General features: G+C 43.3%; 1 protein-coding gene across 3 annotated transcripts in view; it reads right to left on the reverse strand.

The window, feature by feature from the left end:
* Window positions 1-5909: 5909 nt before the first annotated feature.
* mtss1la (MTSS I-BAR domain containing 2a) overlaps window positions 5910-11503 on the reverse strand; it is a 35112-nt gene continuing 29518 nt past the window's right edge. For 2 of the 3 annotated variants that reach the window (XM_020602972.1, XM_020602973.1), the window contains 7 exons: window positions 11249-11346; window positions 9623-9755; window positions 8883-8957; window positions 8528-8683; window positions 8030-8197; window positions 7612-7777; window positions 5910-7369 (listed from right to left, as the gene is read on the reverse strand). In XM_020602972.1, the coding sequence (XP_020458628.1) occupies window positions 6564-7369; window positions 7612-7777; window positions 8030-8197; window positions 8528-8683; window positions 8883-8957; window positions 9623-9755; window positions 11249-11346 (1602 nt within the window). In that variant the 3' untranslated portion in view covers window positions 5910-6563. The remainder of the gene's footprint in view (window positions 7370-7611; window positions 7778-8029; window positions 8198-8527; window positions 8684-8882; window positions 8958-9622; window positions 9756-11248; window positions 11347-11503) is intronic. The other variant, XM_020602974.1, reaches the window with a different exon arrangement.

Consider the following 11503-nt stretch of genomic DNA (forward strand, 5'->3'; position numbering starts at 1 on the left):
GGACGCGTTGCCCACCGCTGTGGATCAATAGTAACCACGACACCTTTACTGGTCAAAGGGGGCCAGCCGTGGTCTCTGGCAAAAACACAGAATTTGACTTTAGAGGGGAGCCCCAGGATGGAGTCAACCAGCAAAACTTCACCTGTTTTCGGGACAACATAGAAACTGCCATTTTTGGGGCTAGAGATGTATGTCAACTCTGCGTTCTTGCCGCTGTCTGCGTCAATAGCCTCCAGGCTGTAAACCACACTACGGAGAGCAGTGGTGTCATCTAAAGTTATCTGAACGGGGTCTGCACTGCGAAAAGTCGGCTCGTGGTCGTTAGTGTCCAAAACGTCCACTTTTACCGACGCAACCTCAAAGACGACAGACTCCGATAAGCAGGTCTGGCAACACAGACCTACGCTCAGCAGGTATTCAGAGCGGGTCTCTCTGTCTAAAACCCTGGAAGTTTTTAGTAATATATTCCCCCTCTTGTGGTGGGAGAAGGCGCGGAAATCTTCACTGCCGTTTCCATACAGTTTGAAGTGCATCCCGGAGACTGGGCACCATTTTTGCGCGTTGATGCGCCTCACCGGAATGCTGAGTCCGTTCACTTTAGAAGCCGTCGGCGAGTTCTCAAAAACATGCCCGTGAAAGAAAGGCAGCCGCTCCTGTCTTTGATATCCAGCAGCTGGTTTCAGAAGGCAGCATAGTAAAACACCCCAAATCATGTTGGTGGCAAGTTATGTACCTCCAAGTGACTCAAGGGGGTTGGTAGAAAATCATTAAAAAATAAAAGAGAAACACCTGAAAAACATTTCCCTCGTAGTTATCCACGATACGATCCTTCCGGGAGACCTCTTTGAACTTTAATCTTTGTCATCCTTGGTGATCCGTCTCCTGGCTCCATGTAGCACGTCTGCGTTGCAGGCAGTTGGCTGTACCCAGCATTGAGCACCACAGCACCGGACAGCGCCAAGCGCGGGGGCGTGGCGGCGCACGGGGACGGAGCTCTTCGGTGAACCCCACCCTGTGTGATGGTCAGGATCTTCCTCGCGTCAAACCTCTCCACGCCAGATGAGCCTGCGCGCACGCACAAGAGCCTTCAGAGCTGTATGACACCGACTTCCACAATTTCCTTTCAGCCTAAAGAAGAGTTGGTAAATTGAAAATCACTCATCCGTCTGGAGAAAGTCAGGTGAACACATACGGCTCTTTTCCAAGAGACGATGTGTTTGGATCATAAACATTCTCCCAACACTGGCTTAGGTGAAGCGGACAGATTTGCCTTGCTCAAAGAACACTTTCACGGTTGAATCCCTCATCCGCTACACCGACCTTGGCTGCCTGAGGAACTGAACCCACGACCTTCTGGTCACAATTTTTCCTCTAAACCTAGGTTACAGTGCCTATAACGCTCTGCATTTCTGCAACCACATGCCCATAAAATCACGTTTGAATTATAGCACGAAAAAAAAACTACCAAGAAAAAAGCAAACTCTACCAATATAAATGCAAACAGAAGGATTTGGGCTGGTAAACTATGTAAGTATGATGATTTAAGGCTGCCTACGCTAAGCAGCTCCATTCGTGTTTGCAGACTGAGAGTACACCAGAGTTCATATTAACATTGTCACCCTGGTTGCTCTTCCTTTCCCTTCCCACTCTGCCAAGCACCCAGAGCACTAAACCTAATCTTACAGTAGGTGGCTACTTCTAATTCCCACAGACTGCACACTTCCAATTCCCCTCACCTCTCTGTATATGAGGAGTCAGAAGACTAAATATTACATGGAGTGGAAGGCTGTGAATTGTCAAAAATATAAGGAAATAATGGGCTAGAGAGCAAAGCTGCATGCTCTATTGAGTTTATCTTTCATGTTGTGTCATACTTTACTTTAGAAAAGCATGGACCAATATTCATATGCATTGGGGTGCAATGTTATACTTGATATATAATTCAATGAGAAGCAATGTTCCCCTGCTCATACATTCTGTTGCTACATTTGTATTCAATTTGAAAATTCATCAAAGCTCCCACAGAAAGATCCTTAACAATTTGAAACCACAATCCATCATTGCAATTTTATCCGAATCCACTCTCTGCAGTAAACTGTTCTTTTCAGGCAATAACTCCGGTAACTGGCAGTGAGCCCCAAGACAATTTTGAATCACAGCCTGCAGCTGGAGCACAAAGCTCAAACTAGTTGATCGTTTTATTTTTTATGTGGCGCAAGCTGTGGGCTGTGTCACTAGGACACATGAGCCATCCCACACTCATTGGTGTTTTTAAAATCTCTGACCTTCAGAAAGAAAAGGAACTTCAAAATAAGTGTGTCAAAATAGTCTCGGTTCAAAATGTGACAAGGAATCTATTGTTGGGAAATGACCTCATGTAACATCACTGGTGGTGACAGTGTTATATCTAAAATAGGCACTGTCTGAACTGCCACATGCTCTATTCTGCTCTCCAACTTCGCTTTGAACTTCTTAAGTGCTTCATGAATGCAAATCAAATTCTTTTATCATGTTGTCTCACATGGTGAAATCCACCGTGACTGCCAGCATGGGAGATAGCTGCAGCAAAGGCTAATTCAATCACAGAGGCCAAGCCAGAGTGTGAGGGATAGCTTACTTGAGGGTTGCAGCAGTTATCTACTGAGATGAAACACCACCCTCCTTAAAAAAAAAAAAAAAGCTATAATGAATTTTAAAAACATCACTCAACAGCTTCATCGTCCCTCCCCTCCAACAAACAATTGAGAAAAAAGATTCTAATGATATAGAAGCCAATGAACATTATAAGGCGTCATGCTTATCTAATGAATAATAAACCAAATCCATTCCCTTCACTCAAACAGAGGCAGGCAGAGTTTCTGTAGACAAAGGTTGTAGCCATGTAGCATTTAAAACATTTTACCTGTGTGTCCTCAGAGACAAGGGATGATGGGATTCATGGGTAGAGGTCCTATAGCCTAATGCAATGTATGCTCTATGAGTTGCAGGTTGTCTTTTATTCTTCCTGGAAAAGCTATTGTCAAAAGCAACAGGAAATGATGGAAGGTAATGTTAAGAGGACTTGGCACTAACATCAGTTAATAGGCAGCTTAATCCACACAGTAAGTAGAGTGTTTAAAATGTCTTAAATATAAAATTACATCAATGATCTAATTGTCTGAAACAGGCAGGTTTAAAAAAGAATGGCAGGGCAATTAAAATGTATGACTAAGCATCCGGGTCTCTGGTTGCTACTCATGTGTGAATGTTTATAGTGAACATTAATGGAAACTCTACCCCACATGCCTTCCCGAAAGAGCTGCAGCGAGCCATTTCTGGAAACACCATGACACTCGACAGGAGCAGCAGCTCTATAGCACCTTTCATTGTTGTGTTCCTGTGTATATGGGACCCTCAGGACATTTTCCCTCATCACAACCTGAAGGCAAAATGCAGTTGGAGGAGCTAGATAAATATAAAGACATTTTCCTGAAGTATTAGGTATGGCTAATTAGATTTGATGTGTGATCCCCTTACGGCTCCTACCACCTACTGTAGTATTTAAGCTGTGCTGTAGAAACCATAAGTGTATATTAATATAGGTATTAATTATGGAGCAACGTGTACCCTGGTTTAGAATTTATCTTTCCCCAATAAGCATGCAGTGCATCAGGTTTTTGAAAATGTCAGCTGTGCAAAAAAAAACATCTCATTAAGGTGCATCTCTTTAGCCTTTATACTTAGAATGCCACATCTCCAAAAAGATGATGTGTGGTTCATTGAAAGGCTCAATAAGTTAAATAAGATAAGCACAGCAACAGCCCCTTTGAAAGGAAGAAGCCAAAAATGATTTCATGATTAATGCATGGGCTGTTGTTTTGATATAAACAAAAGGCACAACTTCAGGGCCACATCTTGTGTGAGCAGTGCTTTTAATATATTGTATCTATACATTCTGATTAGAGGAGTCTGGGGGTGCCTCAGTTATTAGCAAACCAAGAAATGATCATTGATTTGAGCAGTATCTCATTGAACAATCACGACTTTCAGATTAAAAGCTTTCGCACATCATCAAAAGACGCAGGAGATAGTCACTGAAAATTTAAAGAAAATGAAAATTAGCGCAACTCAGTGTCCCCCTCCCTCTGCCTCATTAAGAGGTGAGCGCATGGAAAGAAGCAGTGCTGATGTTGTCTTTGAAACAGCTTCGAGAGGGAGAACATTACAGTAGCTCGGATGCACAATGAAACTCCTCAGGTCTTTTTCTCAGTTAATTATCCCAGCAAGCCCCAGCCATTAGCCAGGTTTCCATTACTCGACCAGTTCAAAGCTATGAACTAATAGTGTAAATTCAATAATGTGCTATTTACGAGGCTGAGAGAATTATGAAAGACCCATTTGGGGGGAATATGAAAAATACCGAAGGCTTCCTGGGCCGAGCAGACTAATAATCTTTTCAATCGTGGCGGTCCTGCAGCAGCTCTTTACATGATTTACACATGGGGCCAAACGCAAAGACACTCCCACCCTTCATTATGCATGGGTAGACCACTGGATCCAGCCATCTGATCTTCATTATCTGGTCCTATTCAGACCTCCTGAGCCGCCTCTCCAAATCAGTGAGCGCTGTCAGTAATGATGATTCAGTCTCAGGGAATAAAATAGGTCCATTAAAATCCTGTCTCCCTCAAAAACACACTCAACCCTGCCTCATTCTTGGATTTCTAATTTTGTGGACTCCATTGTTGATTTTTCATCCCCAGACTATACTGTTAAGTGGACTCTTAATAAAAGCAGCTCTTAATGTACCATATGCTCACGCTGTATATCATAGTAAGCCTTCCAGCAGAGGTCCCCTATGCAGGAAAAGAGTACTACTCTTCATCATCACTGCTGTTCAGGGGGGGAAAGCTTTATAAAGTCAGTTTAGGAGTGTTTTCCAGCAGGACCAATCATTTAAAGAGTAATGAGGGGGATTTTCACCAGCTCCCAGGAACATAAATTTCACATTGCCTAAGCTACTTGTTTGTTGAGAGCCTGTTCTCTGAAATCTAGTGAGGCCACTAAGCAGCCTACCAACACCAGCCCAAATGGATTTGTACAGTTTAATGAACACACATTTTGTTCATTGTACATATGCATGGTTTGCAATATTTTGGTCTCAACAGCTTATGTGAGCGATATTTTGGTTATTTGACACTATTCAAGAGAACAAAATCTAGTTTGGGCTATTCCTTTGTGTTTATGTGTAAACATTAAATGTGAGCATGACAGTGTGCGGTGTAACATGAATGTTGTTCTTCCTGAAAACCTAAATGCCCCTACGTTGTTTTTTCTTTATCCCACTTTAGCAGCCATCTCTCCAACCTGCCAGATATCTTTACTAGAGCAGTAATGTCAATGAATATCCTCCATTACTGCTCCTGTTGGTGTCAGTCAGCTCACCCACAGTGAAGGATCTGTAGCACCCTCAACAGTCTTTTTAGAGGACTGCAGTGCTGTGAATTCTGTGACTGAGGATGCACTGGTGAAATAGTGACACAGAGCTGGTTTTCAGATAGATCTACAGCACACAGATTAATATGACTGTACTTGATGAATCATAAAACATGTACTTTTAACTACAGTAGGCTATAAAACCTGAAGCAGAGAAGATCCCGAGGAAGTACTTTGAAAAACATAAAATTTAGAAGTGCAGCTTCAAAAGACTGGGGGGGATAGTTTAAGCTCATTTCAGATCTAAATACACAGCAGTTATTACATGTTGGTACATATGGTGATAACTAGTGCAACTATAGCAAAGTAGACTGCATGTCACTAACCCAGGCTAAGACAGAAACATTTAATGCATTATTTGCACTGATGACAATATAGATGTTGACTTGTCTATTAATGAATGGCTACATTTTCTGACAAAGACTATCAACTCATTTAACAGTAGAAAGCTTGTTTAATTGCAGAATATAGTGACAGTACAGGACAGCAATAAAAATACTGCCATATTGCTTCTATTTTACATGACTTTACACAGCTGCTGCTCAGCTTATGAAACAAACCAGTAATATGGTATTTGTACAGTAATGATGAGATACACACAGACGGGCTCACTGAGCACTTCGCCCACCATGTTCCACAGACAGGTGGCTGTGTTAATTAAGAAATGCACAATATTATAATAATGATAAGAGCGAAAGCAAAGGCAGGGAGCATCCAGTCCCTACAGCTGTGATGTCTTCATCACTGGGTCTAAAGAGACAAACGACTCAAACAACTGGTCACATACGGAGCAGTAATGCACAGTGAACCCAAAGACAAGGACACAAACAAAACGAACAAAAAGAAGAAGAAAAACCAAAAACTATGGAATACGTTGTACGTACGCAATACAAACGTGACATGAAATAATTTGATGTTGTCCATGGTCATTCCTTATTCTGTTGATTGGTCTTCACTGACCACGTTACATCTTCTGTTACTTGTGCCTCTGTTCATGTGTTTTATGAGCACTGTTGCATTTCACTACAAAGCTTCAGTTTGTAAAATGGGCACCACGGCAGCTTCTTCGCAGCCTTCTCCTCTCTCAGCTACCGCAGGATCATGGGAGCCGACCTGTCATCAGTCACTGTCTTGCGGAGTTTCACCCCTCGGCGTATCAACACCAGCATATCCAGATCTTCCTGGGTTGCAGAGGATGATTCCTGGGGCACACACTGAGCCAGATCCCCTGGCAGTGAACTGGGGAAGGGGAAGTGACCCTCACCCAGGGCGTGGGCACTGGCTGCCAGCTCTCCTATCTTCTCGACCAGGCTGTGGCGGTTGGCAGCAAGCAGAAGATCCTCCTCAGCACCACGGGCGGCCACACCAGGGGCCTGCTGGGAGAAAACAGTCCTGTCTGACCCTCCTCCTCGACAAGCCCAAGCTGTGTCAGGGAGACTCATTCGCTTAGGAGAAGCCCTCATGTAGTTAGCAGCAGATGGGTCATCACTGTACAGAAACTCCTCACTGCCTGCATGATGCTGGGACGGGCTGGCACACCCTGGAGAGTCTGGTACTGTGGGGGTCTTAACTGGCACGATGGGGGGCCGTATGGGAATAGGTCCAGATGCGGATGGTGTGCGTCTCACACTATTTTTAGAGGATGGAGTCCGGCGAATGGTGGCTGTCCCCGAGGCAATTGCTCCAGAACCGCTTCCCCCTGCACTGTTTTGGATTCCCTGCAGGGTCTTACCTGCAGGCAGACCTGCTGTGCTAGCAGGCCTCTTGGTTTGGATCATGCGGCGGTAGCTCTGAGCAATGTTACTGTGGCGTGGGATGGTGGAGGACTTGTCAAAGTCTGCTTGCCCTTCACTGTCTGCATCCCCATTGAGAGAGTAGCACTCATAATCTGAACCTAGAATGGATAGTGAGTCATGAGTGTCTGTTTTTTTACACCCAATGCTAAAAGTTACTGAAAGCAATGTTCTGAAGTTATATTACAGCTGCTTTTTACCATAATAATTTGCAGTAATCACACTGAGACTAAGGCAATTATTGCTGCATTATTCAATTCACACAAGTGCAAAGATTCAACTCAGCCAAAACAGAAAGCTGTGCAGTATAAGGAACTACATGCCTCCTAAAAGTGAGTGTTACCTTGGGAGGGTATGGTGTCCTCGGAGCAGGAGGGGGTGTTGGTCTGGGTGCTGTAGCCGCTGGAGTACTGCAGAGAGTCCCTGCTGCTTTTCTGCTGCTCCATAGTCAAACCTCTGGTCAGAACCATAGCTAGAGTGCTGGCTGCTGGAGAGAGGGGCTCGCCATGCTGACACACACACACACACACACACACACACACACACACACACACACACACACATAAAAAAAAACATTTCCATTAAGGTTAAATAACAAATAAGATTTAAAAAGTAACTAAGCCCCAAAACAAAATAAAGTCAAGTAGAAAATGCATAAAGATTGGTGCATATACACTCCACCACATTACAACTACACCACATATGTACTGTATAACATGACATACTTACATTTATATTTTTACTCCCTAAGGACTTCTTACCTTGGCTGCAATGGTTCTTGCTTTGTGTGGATCATCTGGTTGCATCCCAGAATACCCCTGTGGACTGGGTGGAGCCTCCAGTTCCCTCATCTTATCCACAGACTCCCTCCTACGCTGCGGAGTGCTGGCCAGTGTTGGCTCACAGGAACTTAATTTAGCCCAGTCTTGCTACAGCAGATAGAACAATGAGACTATCTTCCAGCTGAGTATCTCCCGTGTTTGTCATCCAACAGTCATGCAGTCAGTTAAACATGGAAACCTCATTTGGCTCATGAACTGGTTAGATGCCAAGGAAGATATGGGCAGACTAGGCTATGTCAGTGTTGTGAGATTGCAAAACGGAGCTTAATGAGCAACAGCAAAAATGGTGACTGGGAGGTTAATCTTCACGCTGTTTAATTTGCATGAAGGTGATAAAACAAAAGAAGCAAAGAAGCAAAAAGTTTAAGCGGAGAAAATAAACTAAACCCAAAAGTAAAATTGCAAATGAAAACAAACCTTCCAGCTAGGAACCTTTGATGTAGGTGAGGGAGTATTGGATCCAGGGGGGTGGTTAAATGTGGGGGACGCAGGAAGTATGACAGAGAGAGGCCTGATGGTGCCAGTGTGAGAGAAAGCAGGGCGGAAGGTACTGAAGGATGAGCATGAGCCAAACTGCAGAATGGACAGACAAATCTGAGTCAGAGTGCTCAACATCTATGAATAGTCCACGTCAAAACCGCACTGCGGCTGTTGAGAGAAGCCCACGGGTCTCTTTACACCACAGATAACAGTAAGTGAAATGCAATTCATATCACCGATGTATATGCGGACAATAAAGCCAGTAGATTGGTTGGCTGCATGCAGTACTAACCGCTGTAGGAGAGTTGCACTCGCTGACAGACTGGCAGGTTTCTGAAGCCTCAGAGGAGGCAGAGCTTGTTGATTTCTGGGGAAGGGAAGATGGAGCAAAGACAGCGAGGGGAGGAGGACATGGGGAGAGGGGTACATGTGAGAGATGAGAGATATATAGGAAGAGGGTGAGAGTTGGAGAAGAGTGTTGATGAGCTTTTGAAAAACCATGGAATTTTCCTCTCAGAGGGGATCTACAATATAGTCCCCAGCCTAGAGCGAAACTAAAGTAGCCTATAAGATCATTTATTCAGAAAAAGAACATTGCATCAGCCACTGTGCTGGTGTGCTGCTGAGTGTGCTCTGTGCACTGCAATCTGTCGGGACTGTGAGAGCCTGAATAACGTAATCTGCCTGGTGGGATAAAAATTCAGCATTTCCAACTGATAAAGCTCTATTGCAGCAAAAAATAAAGAGCTCTGTCTGAGTTTGACTATCAAACTCTTATTGAGACTGTGGGTTTATGTCTGAAATGCAAGCATGAAAAAATTATATCCCACACCAGACTGGAGATGCCAGATGGAAAGTGATCGTTGTCACAAAGAAAGAATTATTGTAATTGTACTGTGTCCTCTTGCCAAGCAGCATTACTGCCTGAGGAATCTCTGGAGCTTGCAAGTCTGCTTTGTTCTCAGTGTTGTTGTGATAAAATCCCTCATTTCCTCTTGATCAAAGATTAAACTTTATAGCTGAGACTACTACCTGGCTGGTGATGTCAGAGGGCATGGGGGATGGAGGCTTAGAGTGGGTGTTGGCGTCCTGGGAGACGAAGCCTGAGTCGTGGGAGGAGACGCTGCTGAGCCGATGGGCTCCTGCAGAGGGCATCTGGAGGAGACTGTCCACAGGATATCACATCAGAGCAGTGTATAACACAATATCATACTATACATCCATATAAAACAGGACTGTGACCAAGATTCTAGCCCAGTTTTTTCACTTATTTTGATTTAAAACTTGGTTTTGGGGAAAATTTATTTATGACAAAAATAGAAAACGAAAAACCGATCACACAAGCTATGAATATGAAGACAGTGTTTTGTGGGAAATTCTAAGTGATGACATTCTTCTAATTTCAGTGCATCAAACAGCCTTAAGAAGCTATAAGAAGCTATCCCTTCTTTGATTTTATTTTCCCTCTGAACATTAGCAGCTGTCTTTCTGCTCTGCATGTCATTCACACTCAGCGTTGCTTCTTTGTCACCCACACATTTTAAGATGTGCAACTTGTGCTTCTCACCCTCCTTCTGTGTTCCCCCCCAATGATGAATGATGAATTTAAATCATCTTAAATGATTTGCAAGTAGACTTTATGTCCTATCTTAATCAATGTCTTAATCTTTGTGCCCCATTTCTCACCCCTGTGTCTCTTTAGAAGTACGCAATAAGCTTCTTTTTCTTCCATCTTGTCATCAAGAACTTTGCTTCTTGATCAAGCATTTTCCTTTTATATCAGTGTTGTAATGAGGAAAATCCTATAATACCAATCTGTTAACCCAAAAAATGAACCATGAAGCGGAGACAACTCCGTGACCTTCAGCTTATCACAAACCTTTTCTAGAAACATTTACAGCAGTCAAGATGAAACCAAGGTTGGTTCTCTTACTTCCACATAAAGCTGACATTTGGGAGATAAAAGCTTTTCATGAACTAGTCTAGCTTCACCCTGAAAACATCACATTAACTGTGATTTACAATGTAATTTTCCATGAAAATGGGCCAGTTAAACATACAGTCACTGGCTGTGATGTGGATAAAATAAATAAAAATAGGCTGCAGTGATAATCAGTACAACAATTAGGGAGGATCTGTTAAGATCTATCACATTAAAGCAAGGTGAAGACTTGTGATGACACAATTTGACACATTAACTTAACATTACAGCTCCTTATTTTTAAAGAAATGTTCACTTCTTGACCTAGAATGCACTTTTTACTCACATTTATAAAACTGAAGCACTATTGCCATCAGCCTTTTTGCTTCTTGTGCAGACTCATGTATTTAAGGTTACAGTGTTCACAGCTTTGGACCTAATCTGGCTGTAAGAAGCTTGAAAACCGCAAATCTGTCAGGAGTGGGAGCTGAGAAGCTGGCGAGATAGGCCATGTGCTGACTGTGACTGGTAGTCTGTCTGAGATCAACCACGAAGAAATCCACTACTAACAACACATTTGACACAGCACACAATACATATCAGATCTTAATGTATGATCAATGCACCTCTCAACACTGCATATAATTTAACACAGAACAGAGAATCAAAAGCATCAGTGTGTGTGTGTGTGTGTGTGTGTGTGTGTGTGTGTGTGTGTGTGTGTGTAGACTATAAACCTGCACATGCTGCTCTTCCTGGAGCCAGTGCTACTGGGGGAGGAGGGAGGGGTCTGGTAGGACCAGCTGTAGTCTGAGCCTTTCAGGTCCCGGATCACCTGCAACAACATGTAACCAAACAGCTACTATACAGTGGCAACGATAGACTTGGACACCATGAGAAAAATATATAACAGAATAGATCTGAAGAAATTACTAATAATTCGGACTTTGTCCTGTCATTCTTGGCCCCCAAAACTGTTTTCTCACTCCTGT

The sequence above is a fragment of the Monopterus albus genome, unplaced genomic scaffold (genome assembly GCF_001952655.1).
Source record: "Monopterus albus unplaced genomic scaffold, M_albus_1.0 scaffold59.1, whole genome shotgun sequence".
NCBI classification, from domain to species: Eukaryota; Metazoa; Chordata; class Actinopteri; order Synbranchiformes; family Synbranchidae; genus Monopterus; species Monopterus albus.